Below are 24041 nucleotides of genomic sequence, written 5' to 3'. Positions count from 1 at the left end.
GCCTTCTGCCATGCTTTATTCTTAACTGCTTCTTCATATGTCTCCGGCTCTTTAACACCGTCTTCTAAAATGGCCGCATTAGCATACTTGGGATTAGGCTTTCGAATTCTTTCCGTCCTTCGAAGTTGTGGAGGCGGCGGCTCCCTTTCACCGGCATCACTTGTTTGAGTTACTTCTTGCTCAATGACATCAGTGTCGCTCGGATCTTCAGGTGTATCAACACTTGACCAAATATGTGCAGTTTGCTCCCCCATCTTTTGTTTTAAAACTTCTTCAATATTTTCCGAGTCTGGTAGTACTTTCTTCTCTGAGGACCACCATGAAGATGCTTCATCGAACACTACATCTCTTGAAGTGTAGCATCTTCCACTTGTTGGATCACAACATCTCCACCCTTTTCTTTGATTGTCGTATCCAACAAATATACACCTGACTGCTTTCTTGTCAAACTTGCTACGTAAATGACTAGGCACAAATACGTAGCAAACGCAGCCAAATACTCGGAAGTAGCTAACAGTAGGTTTCATGTTCCATAGTGTCTCAAATGGTGAGATGAAACCTAACCTTGGTTGGGGAAGTTTATTGATCACATGGGCAGCAGTTTGCATTGCTTCAGCCCAAAATCTTCCTGGGACATTCTTCGCGTGTAGCATGCTTCGACAAATTTCTGCAAGATGTCGATTCTTTCTCTCAGCTACACCATTTTGTTGAGGTGTGTTGGCACATGTGAATTGATGACGTATACCACATTCTTTTAGATAGCGATTGAATTCTTCTGAGGTGTATTCTCCTCCATTGTCTGAGCGTAGACACCGAATCTTCTTTCTCACTTCTCCTTCGACCGTTGTCTTGAATTCTAGAAACTTTGAGAATGTTTCAGATTTTTCTTTCATGAAGAAAACCCACACATATCTCAAATAATCATCAATGAAGGTCACCATGTACCGCATCCCGCTAACTGATGTCTGCTTGACTGGACCGAACACATCTGAGTGAATTAACTCTAGTGGCTTCTTTGCTCTAAAATTTGACTCCTTGTATGGTAATTGATGAGCTTTACCATACTGACATCCAGCACAAACAACATCTGTTTTAACTTCAAGTTGAGGTAAGCCATTGAGCATGGATTTCTCCATTATTACCTTCAACTTGTGATAACCAACATGTCCCAGCCGTGCATGCCATAAATCTGCTATCTCATTCTTACGAGTCTTATCTACATAGGCAGACTCTGTGGAGAGCACATAAACGAACTCCACTCTTCGTCCTTCCATTGTTGGCGTTTCTGATATTTTAAGATCTCGATAGACCTTCACATCTTGTGGGCCAAACAAGACGTAGTTGCCTGACGATGTTAGTTGCGATACTGACAACAAGTTCTTCTTCATACCTGGCACGTGATACACATTATGTAGTGACACCATGTCAGATTTATTACCAGGCATGATCGTCGTTTTTCCAATCTGAGCAATTGGAAGTCGTGCATTGTTGGCTGTAAGTACCATACGACTCCCTTTGTACTCCTTCACGTCTTGTAGTTTGTTCTGATCGCCAGTCATGTGATTGGAGCATCCTGAATCAATGATCCAGTCATTTTCATAGTTGATACGCTCTCCCATCATTGTCATGAGTGCCAACTCATTTTCTTCTATGGCACATAATGCCTCAGCATCCCATTCATCCTCTATTTCCTTTTTGGAAGTTACTACATTGCTTTCCACAGACTTTTTCTTTGACCAACAATCCTTGGACATGTGGCCCCACTTTCCACAGTTGTTGCAGTTGCCTTCGAACCTCCTCCCCCGAGAACTCTTATTGTCGGTCTTTTGAGATCTCCATGGTTGTGAGGTTCATGGTTGACTCTTCCCTTTGTCAGCATTTTTGTATCCTTCTTTAGGAGGTGGCTTAAAATTCCTCCGACTTTTACTTGTGTAGAGTGCTTCTTCTTCACTCTTCAGCATGATGCCTCCCATTTGCTTAGCCATAGCTTCTTGGCTAGCCAGCAAATTCTCAAACTCTACAAGTGATGGTTGAGCGGGCCATCCTTGTACAGCAGTAACAAAGCTTCTATATTCCGGCCTCAGTCCATGGATAATGATCCTCTTCATTCGAGCTTCTGCAATGACGGATTGCGGATCTAGTTCAGTAATCTCCCGACATATCGACTTGACCTTGTGGAAATATTGAGCAATCGTCATGTCACGTTGTGAGATTGATAATAGCTCGTTCTCCAAAAGTTGTAGTCTCGTATCATTCTTCTTTGAGAAAAGCGTCAGAAACGTATCCCAAGCTTCTTTCGGGGTGTTCTCATCCCGAATATGCTCCAACATCTCTTCTTCGATTGTGGTCTTCAAGGCAAACATTGCTTTGCCTGCTTTGATTTTCCATTTACGTAAAGCACCATTAACGTCTTCCTCTGGTGGCGTAGTTTCGCTTCCACCAACGACCTCCCATAGATCTTGTCCTTGTAAGTAGGACTTCATACATGTTTCCCACGTTTTGTAATTGTTGTTGTTGAGTTTCTTGATTCCTCCGACGACTTGGAGATCACCCATCGTGTTGGCAGTACCTCGGTAATACCAAACAAGCTAGTTTCGATACTAAACTTGCAGAGTCACAAACTACTCACGATACAACGAGAATCACTCGTTCTCACTATCAAGAAACCTTGCTCTGATACCAGATTGTTGAACACGACTCTTTTATATGGGAAACAACAAGACTTTTATTAAGACACTTAAGGAGAACTTACACTTTGTGAGACTACTACACACTTTGCTTTCTTGGATGGTTTTCTTGGATGGTTTGGAGCAAATGAGCTCCATACCTATTTATAGGCCTCTTAGGAAGGTTCTAGATACTAGCATACACTTACTACATACTAGATAACTCTAGAACTATCTAACATATTCTACATGCTTCCATATGTTTCTAGAATGTTCTACCATGTTTTGGAGAGGTCTAGGTTGCTCCAGTATCTTCTAGAATGATCCATATCCTTCCAGGGTCTTCCATGTCGTTCTAGAGTATTCTAGACTCTTCCGGTATATTCCAGAGTCTTCCATAGTCTTCCATAATGTTCTAGAATCTTCTAGAGCATTCTAGAACAAGCTAAAGTCTTCTAAATAATATTTGTTTTATTGGGCTAGTGATGATCTTTAACATATAGTACATCAATAGAAAAACTAGTTGAGAAATTTGTGTTTTACGCATCAACAGTTTGTTTACATACTTTCAGAACGTACGGATAACTTACGCATGGCTTGAACAAGGTTAGAGATGATGAGAAATATAGACTTGGAGGACCATAGTATATGTATATTAGGTAATTTATGTTCATCAGATCCTTAATCAGGTTGACATTTTGACTTTTGTAATCACGAGATTTGAAGATCATTTTTTGGGTTTTATAGAAAAAAAAATTAAAATTACTTACATATTACATTAAAGGATACAACATACCATGAATTACTTAAATAAATAATGTAAACAAGTTACAATAATACAAATATTTATTAGAAACACACAAGAAGCAAAGACGTTATTGAACTTGGATGTCTACTTAATTGTTTACAGTCTCTTATCTCTTATCTTTTCATCATAATTATTTCTACGTAGGTTTGAGGTTTATTTGATATTAGTATCTAATTTGTTGATTAATTATTTTTTTAACTAGTTTTTATTGAATGTCAATGGTTTATGGTCTTAATATAATTTTTAGATTAAGTTACAAATGGATGTATTAGTTTATATGCACATGATTTGGATTTTATTATTTGTTATTTTTGTCATCTGACGTAACAGAATTAACTTTTCTTGGATCAATTGGTAACTGAATCTGGAATTCAATGGCTGCACTTAAAGTGTTGGATCAATGGGTGAGTGAGAAACAAATGCCTTGAAAAGACCAACCATTGGGACATCAAGTTGGAGTGTGTGAAAATCTAGAAGTGTGAAAGTGACAACCAAGAAAATTCAATATAGTTCATAACATCGATTGTTTGAGAGCAACTCAATTGTATTGTTCAATTATTTTTCAGAAAATTTGCACACTTTACCCTTCGTATTTGTGTCAACTATATTACATCATCCACTGCTTATCAATGTAAATCTTGACATATTGTAAGAAAAATGTTGTTTTGATGCTAAGCAAGTCCAAATAAGTGTTGTTTTGATTCAAATAGCTATGTAGTTTTCCTTGTTATAAAAATAGCAACATACTTTGAGTTTATACCATATATAGCGAAATGTACACAACTTATATTTTTTTAACATAAATAACCATGCACTTTTCATTATTATCAGAAGTAGCAATGTACTTTTTTAACCATAAATAGCAACCTACTTGTTCTTTTAGACAAAAATAACTTCTAAAAATGTGATTAATTACTTGTGATGAATTTTCATAGAGAAGTCTAACTTCTTTGTTGTCAATTTAAAAAAAAAATGAAATTACAAAATTGTCAAGAACTTGGACACTACAAGAAAAACCTCCAAAATCGACAACGCCATTAGCAACGACGCTACCATTAGTGGCGACAAATTTAAATGTTGGCACTAATGCTTGTGTCACCGCTAAAGTTTAAAATCACGATCCGTGTGCTGGTTTTAGAAACAACCCCATCTGTTGATCACATAACCCAATCAATTGTTGATGTTCCTTTCTTCGTATAATAGCATTATTGATGTAACAAAATAGTGGCGATACTGTCACCCCTAATGCCCAAATTTTTTTACCGCGTAAGAACTCCCTCCAATTACCCCAATTTTTCGTCGTTATTTCTTTGTGTCGCCTCTAATTCTGTCCATCTACATCGGGTGTACATTCAAGCTTTCATTTCCAGATTTCAACAAAATCAATTCGTTCCATACTCCAACGATTTCAACTTCCAAACCCTTGATTGGTTCCACAGTCTCATTCTCTTTCTATTTGAATTCTCCTAATTCGAGCAAGCATTGTTTCACCGTACTCTTTGTAGTCTTCTCACTTCCTTGATGCTTCTCTTTCAAAGTATCTTAGATCTCCTTAGCTGTTTTTCAACCACAAACGTACTTGTAAACTACCAGCAGAAGAGCACCACATAATTCTCGCAAACATCTCTTGTCATTTGCCTTTTGTTTATCTGTTTGTGATACCACACCAGGAGCAGAAGTAGTAGTTCCGACTTGTTCTAGCCTTTACTACAGGACAATTTCAATCGGTAACGCAGCTCCAAAGATCTTCATCAATCCGATTGAGATAATCTTCCATTCTATCCGCCCATTGCTCGTAATATTCGGGGATCAACATCAGAATTTTGGTTGAAAAACTGAGAAGACGAGGGAAACCACTCATTGTGTTCATGTTAAAGTTTGCCATTGATGCACGAACAAATAAGAATAAAATCTTCAGAAATATGAATAAGAGAATGAATCTTACAGAAAACAATCAATGTACACTCGATTTTTTTAGACGAGATGTAGAATTGAATCAAATCAATTGATTAGAACAAATTTTCTAAATCAAAAGTGCGAAATATTTTTGAATCAAAAATACCAATTCACAGTTTTTGAAAACACAAGAAAATCAGAAAACAATTGAAAGAGTTCTTCTTTGATACCAAATGTAGTTCCTATGAATCGAGTACGAAGAACAAAATCAGAGTATGAATTGTATCAAGAACACGAAACTTAAATATAATATGTTTGGCTCCATTAATACTTCCGAAAGGATACAAGAGAATGAAAAAGTAAAGTACACCCCGTGTCAGAAGTTACCATAATCCTTATATCTATCCGTATTTATAAGAATACCAGAAGTAAACAAAAATACATAAGGGATAAGGCATGTACGCTTCGACCACTAAAAATACCCTTATGAAATACATACAACGAATACATGTAAACTGACTTCGATACTAAACATGACACAAGACGCATCGACATCTCACAACATATTTCGAACTCTACAGAGGACTAAAAAGTTTTTTTTATTCCAAAGTAGATAAATAAGAAAATGACTAAATAAGGAAAATGATGGATTGATGTCTCTAAATCTAAGAATATTGGTCAGGTGAGATGCATATCGATTGTAATTCAAACAAAAATGTTCAAGTTCATTAAACACTTTAAAACCTGAAGTTCATGTTCATTAAACATGTCAAAGAAGTTCATGTTCATTAAATATGCTAATCCAATCTTTATGTTTAAGTTGTTGAAATCCCTTAAGAAATCAGAGCTTTGTAGACAAATCAGAAACTGATGATACATAATATTACACCTCCATGATGCATAAGAATGAATGACGTAAATACCCTCATCATTGACATCCTGTATTTCTTACTAATACATGAGTAAAGACTTAAAGTATGTAACCATAATAAAGAATTTCATAAAAGTAAGTTGCTATTTCTCATCATTAACTCTTTTTTATTCAAGCTTCTGATGGAGGAATATTATACTTAAAATCATATTTTTTTATGCATTATCATAATTACTACACATTAGTATAATTTATTTTCAAAATTTTAAGTCCCTTTTATTGTCAACATCAGATGGCATTTATGGTGTTTAATAATATATGAATATCTCTCCGACTAATAACTCTCAAATCACCGGTGTGGAATCCACAAGCTAATCAGATACGCTCCATCAATTATACATGAAGCTTCAGATGTCCTCTTAAAAAATAGATTGATACTATTTTTTAGTATTATGCATTTAATATCAAATACAGATATGAAATTTATGGATTTAATGTATGTTGAATGTTGGAGCTATTTTAATTTTATATTTGCTGTTTTTAAAATATGAATTTGCTTTATGTTTTAAGATTTTTCTGTGTTGCATATGTAATTATTTTTAATTTTTTTTTATGAATTTATATATATATATATATATATATATATATATATATATATATATATATATATATATATATATATATATATATATATATATATATATATATATATATATATATATATAATGCCAACATTCGTCATTAATCTGTCACATAAAATCTATCAGTATTCCCTTAATTTCGTTGGTAATCCGTTAGTGAGTTATTATGTTGGTAATCTTTTGCAAACATATCCGGAAGCTAATCTGTTGCAAAAAATATTTCGGTCGGTGATCGGTTACTAATTACCGACAGAAAAATTTGTCGCTAAAATTTACCGTATCCATCGGAAATCTATCACAAACAATTAAAATCTATCACAAACAATTACCGACAAGAATATACGGACGCATACGGGTCTGTTGAAATTCCATCGGTAAAGCCTATTAGCGACGGACTACCAACGGTTTTGGCGGTCGGTAATGCTCTTTTTTGTAGTAGTGGTTTGCTTTCCCCAATAATATTAAAGCATAGGAAAGCAAAAAGACCAAATGCTTTGAGGTGTTCAGAGAATGAATTCAATTTCCAATCTGTGTTTCTGCTTGGTTCCAGGAGTATTTTGGCTGTGTTGTGCCCTAGGATGACCGTTTATTATTTGGTTAAATTGTTCCAATAATAATAATTGTGATGTAGGATTTGGATTATATCCGAAACACAGTTCAATCTGCCTTTTGGACTTGCGGTTATATAAAGTTACGCTAAATCCAAGTAACAATTCTTCTTTGTGCTTCTGCATGCATTAACTGGAAGGAAATTACAAAAACTAGAGAGGATGCAAATAAATACTCTGCAGAATGAGCAACATCCGTTTACAATCTTTCTTAACTAAAAACAATTATAAAAGTTAATTTTGTAGGAAATACTTATGACAATGAGGTAACTTGTAAGGTTAACAGAGACCCAAGCTATAAATAAAAATCAAGTTTTATTTTGATGTCAGCATTATTTGGTAGTACAAGGCGTCAAGGAGAACACGTAGCCGTGGTGTTTGACAAATTGATCAGAAATAAAAGGTTTCAGAAATGCAACCAAAATAGAAACCATTTTTCAATATGCACGACCATATTAGGGAGGAATTACTTTCCATTCTTAGGAAAAAGCAACAAATCAAGTTATAACTTATAAAATCTGGTTAGGGTTTTGTATCAAAACACAAGTAAAGCAAATTATAACAAATTAATTAGATATATAGTACAGATGCAACATAAATTAAGGTTGGTTAAGTTGTTTACGGATTTCAAGTTTTTTAATCCCTTTATGATCATTTTGGGTGCTGTTTCAATTTTCAAATAGTCTCAACTATATATTTTCTATATGTTTCTATACTTGATTCAGTTGTACTTTGGCTCTGTCATTATTTGGTTTGATCTAATTAATCCGATATTTGCTTTTCGAATAAACACTATTAATTTAGTATAAATATCGTAAATTATAACCATTTATCTTGTCAAGTGTTACATACGAGCATGATAAAGAAGGAAATCAGGTTGCCTTTTTTATTCTATTATTATACAAATCATATCATTTACTCCATTCGGTAGTACAAGGCTAGGCAGAGGTGCATGGGTGTCTATCTAATTAGAGTAGACACCTATGAAATTGGTTAAATAAGAGCCCACATAGAGTTTTCCATCCTTTTCTTGAACCACACTAGCTTGATTATCAGTGTATTGAGCAAAAAAGTCAATCGTTTCCAGCACTACTCCGTCTGAATTGAAGCGCATCCCGGCAGAAGCAAACATCTTTCCTTCTTTTACATCTATCCATCTTGAAGCTGCCACCCAAAATTCTCCGGGTGTTTCTCCCCGCTTTATTCTATTTGTCTTCCCAGGTAAGTTCATCAAAACTTCATTCGTGTCTGCTTTGGGCCCCACCAGCCAATATTTTAGAACCCGGGAATTAAAATTGTCAGGTACAAGAACAAATGTACCATCGATGCTGACCGCTGGACCACCGCAGTCTCCGAGATTACTCATCAAAACCGATACTTTTTGGTAAGTGGTTCGTAACGCAAAAAACTATATGTTGGAAGACGAAACATTGAACCTGGAGGTGTTACATTTACAGAACTGAAATAAATATTGCCCGTTAACAAGTCAACGTCAATGCCATTAGTATTATTATACTCTCCCGCCACGAGTACAGATGCAAGGCCGCCCTCCATGCCCACAGATAGAATTCCGAATTCTGCATCACTAATGTACAAAACGTCGTTATTGGGGTAATAGCTAAGATCCACTGGCTGTCCACATCCTATCAACCTACTACGATCAGCATGACTTACACCTCCACATTCCCATTCACTCCTGAAAAAAAAAGTTGCATATATACAATTATTTCTTCCATACATGCATGTAATTATTATTTGGACGTAGGTAGAAATTTGAAAAATGACCATGGTGGTGAAGTTACAGACATTGTACTAAAACCAGCATGGGTACCGTTATTCCAATATTTCAAAATCCTTTGATCGGCCATTGTGTAGGGCCCTGGGGCCGCAACTCCACCAAATGTGACTGCCTCAGGGCCGATGACACCCTCAGGCAATACTAATTTCTCAAACTTGGCGTATTCACCAGAAACAAACTTTCCACAAATGCAAAAAAGAAATGTCAACAAAATAGAAAGCATGGATGGTTTCATTTGTGGACAAGCCATGATGTTTGATTGTGTTGGGAAGACCACTGCACACGATGCCTTTATTTATATACAACTGCTTTACAACTCCTGAATATTATTGCTTTATAAATTATTCATTAAGCTCCATGCCTCCGATATTTTATATTTTTTCTCATGTCCTAGTGGTATATACTTAATTAAAACCTACCTTAACACGAGGGTGTCCCTGTACAATCACTCAAAGGATATGTTCATATGTTAAAATTTGGTAGAATATATAGACATGCATCGTGTGCCTCTCTAAAATATATAGACATGTGCCATGTGCATATCTATATTCAATTTACTTACTTTTGGTCAATATTGATCGTTATTAAGTTTGATAAATAAGTCTTCTCGTTTATACATCACCTGATATATCCAATTAGTTATTTTTGGTCAATATTGTTCCTCGTTGTCTGAATAGAAGTCTAGTCAATTGAAGAGAGAGTAGGGTTTCATAAATTCACCATACATATGGATGATATCTCATTGAGTATTTATAATACAAATGTTATAAAAAATAAAGGAAAAGATAATTACAACATAATAAATTCAAAATTGGGGATTGGGTTAAAAGCTGACTCAATTAGAACTTTTGACTGAGTTAAGTTCTTACTGAAACTTGTTGTTTGATTTTACATCTGACTGACTGTACAAAATGATTATATTACTCTCAAACAATAACTTTTATAATAATTCTTTTATGATTTTCCATTTAACTTGTAACATTACGTTTTTTATAACATTAATTACAACTAGTGGTATACTTGTAAATTTGAACAATTGAGCTTATTACAAAAATTTATTTGTATATAATGATAATGACTCAAATACGAGTTATATGTCTCATTTTAATGTTTTTGTCAAAATTTAGAGGAAGAGTGAAATATGGCTTATAGATAAAAAAAAATGCATCAGGGCTTGCACTTCGATAATGATATACTGGGGCATGATCGTTACCATAACAAACATGAAAATTTTGAAACAATTCTACACCAAAAGTCCAAAAAATTGAGATGAATTAACATAAATAACTTCCATCATTTTCTGTTTTTTTTCTCTACGCCATTTTCTTTTCCATTATCAGTGGCATATTAATCTTCATCAATTGGGATGAAACAATTCTACATCAAGGCCTATTTTGAAAGTTATCCTGCTTCTTTTTCTTCTTATAATCAAGGACCTATTGCCAAAGAAAGTATCAATACCAGCAACAACACATACACAACTATAATATTCAAGTCCTTCAAGGTAGGTTCAACATAATATTTATCATCAAATTCTATTGTTAATAACTTCCTTTTGTATCATCTGGATATTCAAATGTCACTTTACTCTATTGAATGAGCATACCAATAACTACTTAACCCACAATGCTTTTTGTATCAAATAATATGCATTATAGTAACATATTGCCTCATTCAGGTTGATCCAGTTGGTGAAAAACTTCAGTGTAAAATATTTATAACCAGATCTAATTGCATGCAAATGATTTTATATGTGGATACAAATAGTTGGGAATTACTCCAACAAAAGCACTCATATTGCTTTAGGGAATTATTGGATTCAATAATTTTGTGTACTAATAAGTCGCTTACTTTAGAACATCCAATAGTTAAGATTTAAACTTGTAATAGTAAAGCTATAAACTTGCAATCAAGGAATAGAACATAAAATTTGTCATCTGTAATTAGACTATGTTTGGCGTATTAGCTGAAAAGCTAGCTGATAGCTAAAAGACTAGCTGTTAAATAAAAAACTAGCTGATAGCTGAAAAGCTAGCTGATAAAAAATAATGTTTGGTAAAACTAGACGAAAAGCTAGTTGAAATATATAAAATTACATAAAAGGACATGTAAGAGTATGTGTTTCTATAATTAATTAAGGGGTGTATTTGGAAAATTTTAAACAAGCTCCTAAAAAGCTAGTCCAAGTAGCTTTTTGAAAAGCTAGCTTATAAGCTACTTTTTGGCTTACCAAACACGACAACATAAAAAAGCTCGCAAAATAAGCTAGCTTATCAGCTAACTGTGGCGCGCCAAACATAGCCTTAATCAGAAAGAAAAAAAAAACTGATTTGAAGTTACATCAGGTGGAGATCAAGAATAGAGGAAAGGAGCAGTAGTGGTGGTCGATGTGTTAGGTAATGATGGAGGCGGTGGTCGACAAGCAGGTGACAGCAGCGGTCAGAGGTTGAAGCGGATGGTCGGATGCAGCTTTTGAACACAGAGACAATGTCTTCATAATAAGGAAGTGGGAGAGCAACGCAGCAAGACGATCGAGAGGAAGAAAGCTTCAAAGGGGCAAATGAGGAAGATGACCCAATCAGCTATATTTTTACTCATTTAGCATACAATTTGTACCATACGAGATTCACAACAACAACAAGAGCACAACAAACAGCACCAAACGAAAAAATATCAGAAAAAAATCATCAATACTTCGCTAAATCTAGCATAATCAAAGTAGAACAAAAACTTGAACATCACAGCAAAAATTCAACATCTCAGCTAAATCCGAGCAAAAAAAATTGGAGAAAAAAGGTATGAAAACTCACCTGTTCGGAATCTTGATGGTTTCCTGTTGAATGGTCGGAGGAAGCTGACACCATCGAGCAACATATCGGAATTGGAAGCAACAGATGAACTTGTCAGCAGCAGTCGTTGATGGATGTTCTTCCTGTGGAGGCATTCAATTCTAGGGAAAAATCGGAAAGATGAATGTTTTGTCACATTTTGTCCCTGTCTAGCAAATGAAAAGGTATGACCGAATCAGCTCCAAAGCTTGGACCGCATCAACTTGGAAGAAGTCTTTGATTGTCAAATGAGGTTCAATTCAATCGGTTTTGGCTTATTAAGTTACGATTTATTCGTTTCGGCTTTCTGGGAAAACCAAAAAAATCACTTGTAAAAATAAATATTAAATTAAAATATAATAAGTACCAAAGGTTTACCAATTGACAAAACACACCAGTGTGTGTCTATATCTACTATAAGAAATAAAGATAATTTTGCCGCATGTCAATCTCTAATAAGTTTTGACACTTGTCATTTTGTGATATTTTTAAAATAAATAATATTCATATGTCAATTTATGGTTTTTTTTTAAATTTTAAAATTAAAAAGCCACATAATCTTATACTTATCTATGTAAAGTATCAAATGTAATAAATATTATAATAAATTGCAATTAATATGTTTCTTCATTCTTTATTTCAAAATTTTATTTTAAAAAGTACTTATTATTTATATTTTTATATTTTATGTTTTTTATCAACCCGTGTAATACACGGGTTTTACACCTAGTATATATATATATATATATATATATATATATATATATATATATATATATATATATATATATGTGTGTGTGTGTGTGTTAAATCAAGAGCACCAAAAGTGTTAACAATGTGAGAATGGATCTAAACCATCCAAAAATTTAAATCAAAAGCCTTTATTAGTATGTCATTTATGTAAATTGTGAAAATAATGGTACTTGTTTGTAATTATTAAATTAAAAAACTGATAAAAAAGGACTTTCAATTATTAAGATTTTCATAAAATAAGTTATTCAATTTCATACATTAATTTCTTTACCCCTCTCTAATTAAATTAGGGTGATACGTCATCAAAACCTTCTTCGTCTCTATGATAGTCAAAGGTTTCTGATTTTAAAGGTTCTGCCGCTAAGTGCCACTAAGTTCTTATCACTGACAGTTGTAATGACCTCTGCTACCACCGAAATCTGAGGTTGACACTAACTTCCACAACAAGTTCCTCAACCTCAAACTACTAATGTTGTCGACCTCTCAATTCGCACCTCATCTCTGTCACGAAACAACTATGTTGCTTCTGTTCTTCCTGTTCCCACCGGCCGACTTCAAGAAGGTATATATTGTTCTTTCCCCCGACTTGCAATATTTTAAAAATGAAAATTTTGTTTAAAAATGAAAAATTTGTTTAGAAAACTTAAGTTGCTTCAAGTTGGTATCAGAGCCTTGGTTTGAGGGATTCGGGCACACTCTCGGGTATGTTAGGACTCAAACTAAGGAAATGGTACAATTGTTATCAAAAGTCAAAGTTAAAATTTCTTAAACTGGAAAAGTGAGAGTGCAATGCACGTAATCAGACGAGCTCAAGTAATTGGTTCTCCAATATATGTTTCACACCCCGCTAAAGCGGAAACACAAGGCGTGGCAGTATAAAGGGTTTCATAGAAAAGTTAAAAGACAACACCAACCATAATATTAAAAATCATTACAAATTTACAATGGGTTTGAACAAATTTTAAAAGAAATTACAACGTAAATTGAAATACAACACATGTAAATGCTCCTAAAAGTGATGTGTCCCTAAGTGCCACTTACTCGATGATTAGTAAAAAAGCATGTTAAACGAGCTTTAACTATAAAAATAGTTGGTGACTACTCACAAGTTTATAACATAATATAGTTTGAAATCATGAAAGTCGGAATATTGATAACAGTTTCTATAAACAAATTTTCATTGCTAAAATAAGTAAATAAGTTTTCATGAATAGAAGTTCGTTGCTAAAACGAGTAATAAAATTTCCATAAATAAAAGTTTGTTGTTAATATAAGAAACAAAGTTCATTGTCATCATGAGAAATAAAGTATGTTGCCTGGGAATTCTCTAATTTGAATACGTTGTGAATATTTAGTCGAATCTAAGTGGGGGAGAACCTTCTCAGAATATAGAAGCAAGAGAAGTTTTGAAACTGGGATAAGTTCGCATCCTTGACAGGAAGGAAGACAACCCAAGTGGCTATTTAGGTTTGAGGGTTTTGTTAGCTGTCAGGGATGACGGTGCATTCAGCATGAGCATGAGGGTTATTTAGCATATGTGGTAGATACGAGGGTCAGGGATCAGACCATGGTTCCCGAAGGGGTGGACGACCAACATGAGGTCTAGAGTTAGGCCGAGAATATAGCCCACAGATTGGATCAAGGGTTCGAAACCCCTAGTGGGGAAGAACCGACTATATAGGAAAGGGAACCAGGATGGGTCCAGGTTTATGCTCAACAGACTTAGAGCGGTTCGGATGGACTGAAGGCCAACGGGGCGTACCAGTCAGACCGAAGGCTCAGAGAACGGTCCAGACAGACTATAGTCCCAGAGAGGCGGTCCAGACATGCTAAAGGTTCTGAGAGTGGTCCAAATAGGTTGAAGGCTTGGAGAGGTGGTCTAGTCAAGCTGAAGACTTTGTAGCTAATCCGTTAGATTTATCAATCAAATGGTATGGGAAGTGTTGTAAGACTGCGGGGTAGTCATAGCATTCCTGAATTCCTTCAGATGATTTGGCCAGGGTGAGCCAGTTCGCAGAATTGGGAGTAGACCACAACATGATTGGAATCAGGATACGATAGGTTGTTGAAGACTAGGCATGATGTATGACTACAAATATTCTAGTGGCAACTATTTTAGTATTTGATTTGATGGTGACAGGTCGTCAGGCTGTTATGATCGGATGGATCAAAAGGATTGATGGAGCCATGAGTGGCGATATAGATAAAGCAGATATCGCTAGTCGAAGTTTCCTTCGGGAATCGCATGGAGCGCCTATAAGATCGCTCGTTGGTTCAGCAACCAAGCATGATTTCAGTATTACAGGTAAGTTGAGACCAGGGAGGTCTCAGTGGATTTCAGAAGCAACCAGTAGGCAGTCTACTGTTCCGGACAATTGTTGTGTTTAAGGCGATATTTGTGAATTGGGTTTCAAGGGTATGACAAGTATCTGGATGTTGGAACCACGGGTCATCAGAAGTTGAGTAGCCAGTTGGGAGTTAGGTGCAATGAATTCGGCAACGTTTCGCTGTGTGGGCGGTCTGTCAGAGAGCCAGACTATCACAAGACTTTAGGTCTCGGATCGAGTAAATGTTATCATATTGTAAGGGATTCATTTATTTTCAGTTTTTAAAATCCTGTTAGGGTTGGTTTTGATCGCCTTGGGAAGGATGGGATTATGCACGAGATTGTGACCACGTAGTTCAAGTTGTTTGGCTTGTAAGGAATGATAAGAAACGATTTTGAGGACGAAATCAAATTTAAGTGGGGGAGAGTTGTAACATCCCATTTAAAATAGAATGATTAAATAATAAATCCAGAACCCTGAGATATAATTTTAATTATTATTATAGCCTAAAATCAAATAATAATTATCAGGATGTTAGCTTTGAGGGTTAAAGTGTAATTATGGACCTCATTTGAAAACAATTGTGGAGGGAGGGGCCACTTAGTAAAATTTGGGACTTAAATTGTAAGGTTTTCACAAGCCAAGGGGTGTTGGTTATTATTTGGACTTGATTCGTAAGGGTTTTCAGAAGGAGGGGTTGAAAGGGTAAATTATGTATCAATTTAGAACAAAATAATACAAAGAGGGACCATTCTTGTTATTATGGGATAAATCTATTGGAATCGGGTATATAACCCCAACATAATCGGGTATCAAACCCTAAACCTAACATTGTATACCGGACGCCACCACACTTCCTCTTCACCCTCCAGCCACCACTCCCATCTCTGCCATTTCCGGCCACTACCTCTTAGCCGTCGGTGTCGCAAATTGGACCCCGAATCATTGGTGAAACCACGGTTAGTGACGAAAATCCACGCACGACGTCGAATTGTGAATCGTTGACCGCCGTCGCTGCTTTGCCATCCAAATGCCGCTGTCGTTGCCGCTTCCGTTGAAGACGACGTTGTTGTCAGGCGTCGCGATTGTTATGGGTTCTTTTCTGAGACCATTGACGATTCTAGCTACTACGACTGATGAGAGCTTGTTGCTATGGTTGTAGATGACGAAGCTTTTGACGGGGAAGCGAGTAGGTGTCTCTTCTCCACCGTCATTGCTGCTGTACTCGGAGGGTTCGAACCACCTTATTTCCTCTTCTTTTTCCTCCCGATGGCCGCCTCACCACTTCTGTCTGGAGGCTGACTTCTCGCACGCCGCATGCCACCGTGGAATGGTGGTGGAGTTCATGGAATCGCGAAGCTGTGCCGCTGGCGCTTTCGGGTGTAACGCCTATGTTTCTGGACTTGTCATTAATAGCAATGTAATAGTCTAGGTTAACCTTTGTAACCCATTTTGAAATAATAAGAACGTATTATTTGAGTATTATGTGTTTTGTGCTTAATTGCTTAATTATGTGATTTGATTAATTAAGAATAAAAATAAGCGTCAAAATTTAAGTGTAAAATAAACTCGATATCTTTACATAAAGTTGTAGTGGCCGAAACAAGGTTTCCGAATATATATAGAACGCCCGAATCTAACTTCATATGAGGAAGTTATAATTTTCTGAAGTTTCGACTTAGCAGTATACAGCCTGAATACTCGATTTGAGATCGAGCGGTCCTTAGCCAAAACAATCTAAACGAGAATCGAAGATCTCGTTAGTAGTAGCGAAGCGATAAAAAGATAGGCGAGAACGGACGTCGGATAAAGAAGTTATGAATTTATAACGAAGTTTTCCTGTCCCGGCCTACTAAAAACAAATAATAAAAATAAATTCAAAATTAGCCGACGGAGTCTAAACGAAAGTTGTAGATCGTAGTGTCACCTACGCGTGGATATAAAGAACGTCGAAAACGGAGATCGTATGAAGGAGATATGAATTTTTGAAATTTATTAAATAATTAAAATATAAATTTAATTAATAAATTCGATATTATCCGAAGGGGAGTCACCGGACTGATCCGAACTACGCCTAGCATACAACGAAGCATGACGCGCCTCACACTTGAGTTCTTCGGATACGTAAGCAGCGACGATTTCGGAGGAGTACTCCCCGCGTAGAGCATTACGCCCAGCGTAATGCGAGGCGTCAGCCTCCCATAAAAGGCTTGCGAGGGCAGCCGACTCCATTTGCCAAACTCGCTTCTCTTTCTCCCGTTTTGCATCGTTTGGCGTACCATAAGTATCCCGAAGCCCCTATATTATTCCCGAGCCCCGAATCAAGTCCCGAAGCCCCGAAGATCCTGAGAAGTGCAATTCCCGAGCCGAAGCTCTACCCGCGAGGAGCCCGGTTTTTGTGAAGATCTTCCTGATCTACTGAAGAATACTACTTCTGCAAGTCGTAGTGATGTCCGTTCATCTTCTGATCAAGTGAGTGTGTAGTTACTTTCTTCTAACGCATAATTACGAAGTATTTTATACGAAATACATGCTATGTATATATTTTGTTGGTTATATGTGTGAATGTATATTCACTTTCTTCTATCTCATAGATCTGATTTATTCTCTATGAAATATATGTTATGTGTGTGTGTCTCATCTGTTATGTGGAATATATATTGATTGAACATGCTATACAGGTTTAAACTATGTATAAAAATATATATTTTTATCTACTAATATGTTGGGTAGAACATGGGTAGATAGTTGATGTGTGATAAACAGATGAGAGGCCTCGTTGTTGTTGTTGATGATCTAGTTATTCAGCGGAGAATGGATAACGACCACGGACTCTTTCTAGACAGTCCTGTGGAACGCTAGCAGGCTCATAACCTGTAGGTGTTGTAACGCCCGTAGATCAGGGCTAGTCAATTTAGAGACGATAGGCGTCAAAAATGAATTTTTGATGAAAGATTATTTAGAATGAATAATCTTAACTAAGTTGTAGTATATGTTAGAAGGATTCTGTACATATAAAGAACGCCGAAATCCGAGTTATAACGAAGAAGTTATGACCTGTCGAAGTTTCGCGACAAAATCGACACGACACAGCGCGACGTAAAAAGTGAATTTACGTTAGAGTGATATTTAGCCTTAGCAATCTAAATGAAAGTCGTATAATACGTTAAACCATGAGCGTGCATAAAAAGAACGCCCAAATATGACTTCGTATGAGGAAGTTATGATTTTTCTAAGTTTCGACTTAGCGGTATGCAGCCCGAAATACTCGATTTGAGATCGAGCGGTTTTTAGCCGAAACAATCTAAACGAGAATCGAAGATCTCGTTGTTGGTATCGAAGCGATGAAAAGCTAGGCGAGAACGGACGTCAAACGAAGAAGTTATGAATTTATAACGAAGTTTTCCTGTTCGGGCCTACTAAAAATAAATAATAAAAATAAAGTCTAAATTAGCCGACGAAATCTAAACGAAAGTTGTAGAGCGTAGTCTCACCTACGGGTGGATATAAAGAACTTCGAAAACGGAGTTCGTATGAAGAAGATATGAATTTCCGAAGTTTATTAAATAATTAATATTTAAATTTAATTATAAAACCCGGTATTATCCGAAGGGGGAGTCACCGGGCATATCCGAAGTACGCCCAGTGTACTGCTGTACGCCCCGCGTACAGCGAAGCATGACGACCTTCGCACTCAAGTTCTTTGGATGACGAACGCAATGACGATTTCGGACCAGTACGCCCCGCGTACTCCGAGGCTCCAGCCTCCTGTAAATAGGATGCGAGGGTTCCGGGCTTATTTGCTCATTTCTCCTCATTTTTGTGTCGAAGGTCTACGTGTAAACCCCCGAAGCCATCCCGACACCCCGGATCTCATATCCAAGTTAAGAAGGAAGTTTTACGCTCCCGAGATCCTGTGAAGTGCGATTCCCGAGCCGAAGCTCTGCCCGCGAGAAGTCTGGTTTTTGTGGAGATCTTCCAGATCTACCGAAGAATACTACTTCTGCAAGTCGTAGTGCTGTCCGATCATCTTCTGATCAAGTGAGTGTATACTACCTTTCATAAACACGATAATAATACAAGTATGGTTTGAGTGTATTAAGTATATTGTGGTTTATACGTGTGAGTGTGTAGTTATTTTCTTCTAACACATAAATATGAAGTATTTGTTATAAAATACGTGCTATGTGTTTAATTTTTGTTTATTTGAGATGAGTATGGAATGAATGTTTTATATAGTTTTTAAATGAGTTAAACTGTATATGTATTTTATATCTACAAATATGTTGGGTAGAACATGGGTAGATGAGATAGTTGGTATGTGATAAAATGATGAGGTATGAAAGATGATTAAGAATGATATTGGTAGATGCACTAATTAAAGAATGTCATAAAACTAGCAGATGCGTTTGAGAATAATATCGGTAGATGCACCAAGTAGTGAATGTCGTGATCTTGGCAGATGCGCCAAATAGAGATTGTCATAACAATAGTAGATGCGCTTATAGGATAATCTTGGCAGATGCGCTTATAAGATAATGTCGGCAGATGCGCCTAAAAGAGAATGTCATAAACCTAGCAGTCGCGCCTCATAGTGTATGACGTAATTCTGGCAGAGGCGCTTAAAGGATAATGTTGGCAGATGCGCCTTATGTAGCAATGGAAGTTTGTGTAAATTCCTTAGGTCAATCCTTAGGAATGAATGAATGACGAGTAGTTGAATTCCTAGAGTAAAATCCTAAGAAAGATAATAGGGATGAGTAATTGAGTTGATTGTTTGATGGTTGAATATAATAATTATATTATTGTGGGTTGAAAACCCTATATGCTCACCAGGCTCCCAAGCCTGACCCACTCAGTTTTCTTTGCATTACAGGTAATGGCACAATAGTATAAGTTGGTGGACTTGACGAGAGATTTTGGATTATAGGCCAGTAGTTATGAATAACTGTTGTAAGGTCAATTTTCTATTGTTTATGCTTTTGGTCTGTATCGGAACATGACATCCCGTGGTTTTATTATTTAATGAAAATACATTCTCTTTGAGAAACGTTTTGATAAATGGTTATCATATTTTATTTTGGGAACAAATTCCGCAACCGTTTTCTTTAAACGATCACTCTGATTTATAAAACAAAGCATAAACAAATCGGTCTTTTCTGGACGTGAAAATGGGGATGTCACAGTTGGTATCAGAGCATTAGTTTAAGCGAACTAGGAATTTGTAGGATTTCTAGACTTAAACTTAGAATGTTAAGTGGAATTTTTAGATGAGTGTCTGTTATGTTTTAGACACGAGCACTAGTTTATTTTTAGGAAAGTTGCCTAAAATGCTTTATGTGCTAAATGTTATATGTTGCCATATATGATATTATTTGTTCGGATCTATGGTCTGTTGCCGACCGGGTCTAGAAACCTTATGTGTGTAGGATTCTAAGCGTACGTCTACGATATTAGAACTAACATGTAAACGTTTCGGAGTGATAAGGATGATTTGAATATCTATCATGAATGAGGATCTAATTTCACCTTATTCGGTGTGTAGATCAAAAATGGTGAGAACAAGAAGTGGAGTTGGAAATGCTGATGAAAACAGGAATCAACCACCAGTGATTGAGCAAATACCTGTCGTAGCAGCAGCACCTGAGCCGATAACAATGGCTGGTGTACAAATGATGATTCAAACAATGTTGGATTGTCAAATGGAGGAGACTAGGCGGTTGCTTCAATATAATCGTGAAGAACTGTCAATTCGTGTGGAAGAGCCCGAATTAAATGAAGGGCACTCGGAAGGTGGAAACTTCAGTGGGTCTATTGGTCAAGCCAACCCACCGATAGTTAGGCAAAACAACCATGATGGAATGGGATGCAAGTACAAGGACTTTCTAACTTGCAAACCATCGACCTTCAATGGAAAGGAGGATCCGATTGGAGTTATGGATTGGATCTCCGAAACGGAGTTAGCCTTCATGACTTGTGGCTGCAGAGGCAAGTTGCAAACTATCTATGCAGTGCGTCAATTCCGAGGTGGAGCCATTCGTTGGTGGAAGACTCTAGGGAAGACTTTAAGCCCTAATGAGCCACTGCAATTGACCTGGGTAGAGTTCTTGGTGCAATTCAAGCGCAAGTTCTGCTCGGCCCAAAACCTGCTAAAGTTGGAGAACAAATTTCTGATACTGAAGAAAGGCAGCATGTCAGTGGATGAATACACTAATGCCTTCACAGACAAGATGGAGTTTGCTTTGCGCATCGTCCCAGACGAACTGACAAAAGTCGACCGGTATGCAAAGGGACTCCCTTGGGAGTATGCGGTGCCAGTGCGTCAGGCACCTACTTTAGAGGCAGCTATTTGGGCTGCCAAGTCTGTGGAGAATATGATCAAGGGGAGGACTGGCAGTAAGGTTGAAGTTGGCGAGAAGAGAAATTTAGAAGGAACTTCAGTTTCTAATGAGAAAAGAAAATTCTCGAAGTCTGGAGGAGGAGGAAGGGATGAGGCAAGGTGGTGCGATAAGTGCAAGAAGAAGCACTCAGGAAAATGTGGCTTGGAGGTGACATGTTTCAAGTGTGGGAAGCATGGGCACTACGCCGATGAATGTATTTTCAACAAAAAGGTGTGTTACGAATGTAAAGAAGAGGGACACTTCAAGCAAGACTGCCCAAGGAAAAATCAAGCAGCAAGGCTAGAGGCGCCGCCAAAGCTAAAGGCAAGAGCATTTCAAATGATCCTTGATGAAGCAGATGGCAATGCAAGGAATCAAGAATGAGGATTTTATATCCAAAGATCAAGTTATAAAGTAGTGATATGAAAAGTAACATGTGGTGTAGCCTATTAGAGGCATAGTATAGGGTGAACTTGAACTTTTGTGTAATCGTTTCAAGGAATTAATATAAAACCTAGTTTTGCTAACTGATGTGTTGAATGATTGTCTGATTTTCTTGTATAGTGACTTGGTCGACTACGGGACAATACTTGGGACGAGTATGAGTAGGTGTGAAAGGTAGTAGATGCATATACTACCGGAAGCACAGGACTCACACTTGGATCAGGGAAAGTCACAAGGTTACCAAGAAGCTAGTGGTTGATTCCGTTTTGTTTAAGTGTGTCATTACCTTTGTTTCGGTAGTGACTAGTAAGATGTTTCTTGTTCCGACCCTAGTGGTCATAGTTAAATTTGACTTCGACTACGAGGGGTATGTTACGTGGTTTAGAGGACCAAGTTAGATGTAACATCTGACTTAAGTCAGAAGGTTGAAGTTAATGCGATTCATAGTGTCGCGCTCGTTGTTAAAAGAAGTTTATAAGTAGAAATGCTACATGCTGAAATGTGATTATATCACATTAAAATATGAAGGAAGGTATATTCCATTTTGGAATTTAACTCTAAGAGACCTGAGTCTAAACATTGCATCATTCAATGAAAGGTCAGTAGAGCATGACCCATCGGTTTGTTACAATAGATAAAGGAAAGTGTTTATCCTGAGAAGAAGAAGGAGTCCATAATAATGACTTATTTGGTAACTCGAGGGTTACGATTGAAAGTACAACATAATACGATAAGCAGATGCAAGATTGGGCATCGTCTGCGGTCAAGAAAACCATAGAGTTAAATACTCTTTCGACGAAACATAGAATTTATGGTTATTACCTAGGATGAAGAGATAGCGTATGGAATCATTGTACAAGTTCTATTTTCTTTGATGATTCCGGGACGTAATCATCCTAAGGGGGAGATAATTGTAACGCCCGTAGATCAGGGCTAGTCAATTTAGAAACGATAGGCGTCAAAAATGAATTCTTGATGAAAGATTATTTAGAATTAAAAATCTTAACTAAGTTGTAGTATATGTTACAAGGATTCCGTACATATAAAGAACGCCGAAATCCGAGTTATAACGAAGAAGTTATGACCTGTCGAAGTTTTGCGACAAAATCGACACGACACAGCGCGACGTAAAAAGTGAATTTACGTTAGAGTGATATTTACCCTTAGCAATCTAAATGAAAGTCGTATAATGCGTTAAACCATGAGCGTGCATAAAAAGAACACCCAAATCTGACTTCGTATGAGGAAGTTATGATTTTTCTAAGTTTCGACTTAGCGATATGCAACCCGAAATACTCGATTTGAGATCGAGCGGTTTTTAGACGAAACAATCTAAATGAGAATCAAACATCTCGTTGTTTGTATCGAAGCGATGAAAAGCTAGGCGAGAACGGACGTCAAACGAAGAAGTTATGAATTTATAACGAAGTTTTCCTGTCCGGGCCTACTAAAAATAAATAATAAAAATAAAGTCAAAATTAGCCGACGAAGTCTAAACGAAAGTTGTAGAGCGTAGTCTCACCTACGCGTGGATATAAAGAACGTCGAAAACGGAGTTCGTATGAAGAAGATATGAATTTCTGAAGTTTATTAAATAATTAATATTTAAATTTAATTATAAAACCCGGTATTATCCGAAGGGGGAGTCACCGGGCATATCCGAAGTACGCCCGACGTACTGCTGTACGCCCCGCATACAGAGAAGCATGACGACCTTCGCACTCGAGTTCTTCGGATGACGAATGCAATGACGATTTCGGACCAGTACGCCTCGCGTACAGGCGTACGCCCCGCGTACTCCGAGGCTCCGGCCTCCTATAAATAGGATGCGAGGGTTCCGGGCTTATTTGCTCATTTCTCCTCGTTTTTGTGCCGAAGCTCTGCATGTAAACCCCCGAAGCCATCCCGACACCCCGGATCTCATATCCAAGTTAAGAAGGAAGTTTTACGCTCCCGAGATCCCGTGAAGTGCGATTCCGGAGCCGAAGCTCTGCCCGCGAGAAGTCCGGTTTTTGTGGAGA

General features: G+C 37.0%; 2 protein-coding genes across 2 annotated transcripts; both read right to left on the bottom strand.

Moving 5' to 3' along the window:
* Positions 1-1850: 1850 nt before the first annotated feature.
* LOC128133577 (uncharacterized) lies at positions 1851-2555 on the bottom strand. The gene has a single exon (XM_052771073.1). It carries the CDS (start codon positions 2553-2555, stop codon positions 1851-1853), a length of 705 nt encoding a protein of 234 aa, XP_052627033.1.
* A 5899-nt stretch (positions 2556-8454) lies between these two features.
* On the bottom strand, positions 8455-12152 carry LOC111883034 (strictosidine synthase). Its single transcript, XM_052771072.1, has 5 exons — positions 12099-12152; positions 9708-9725; positions 9276-9466; positions 8946-9186; positions 8455-8898 (listed from the first exon to the last, which is right to left on the bottom strand). Exons 1-5 carry the CDS (start codon positions 12150-12152, stop codon positions 8455-8457), a joined length of 948 nt encoding a protein of 315 aa, XP_052627032.1.
* Positions 12153-24041: the final 11889 nt, after the last annotated feature.

Source organism: Lactuca sativa, chromosome 4, assembly GCF_002870075.4.
Source record: "Lactuca sativa cultivar Salinas chromosome 4, Lsat_Salinas_v11, whole genome shotgun sequence".
Taxonomy (NCBI): Eukaryota; Viridiplantae; Streptophyta; class Magnoliopsida; order Asterales; family Asteraceae; genus Lactuca; species Lactuca sativa.
The sequence above is the reverse complement of the archived record's forward strand: the minus strand, read 5'-3'. Positions and strand labels throughout refer to the sequence as shown.

Excerpts from the sequence above, each read along its gene's own strand:
- LOC111883034 (XM_052771072.1), bottom strand. The coding sequence starts at position 12,152 with ATGGTGTCAGCTTCCTCCGACCATTCAACAGGAAACCATCAAGATTCC. Across the intron at positions 9,187-9,275 it reads TCTGTAACTTCACCACCATG|GAGTGAATGGGAATGTGGAG; the intron begins GTCATTTTTCAA and ends TTTTTTTTTCAG. Across the intron at positions 8,899-8,945 it reads GCAATATTTATTTCAGTTCT|TTTTTTGCGTTACGAACCAC; the intron begins GTAAATGTAACA and ends TCCAACATATAG.
- LOC128133577 (XM_052771073.1), bottom strand. The coding sequence starts at position 2,555 with ATGGGTGATCTCCAAGTCGTCGGAGGAATCAAGAAACTCAACAACAAC.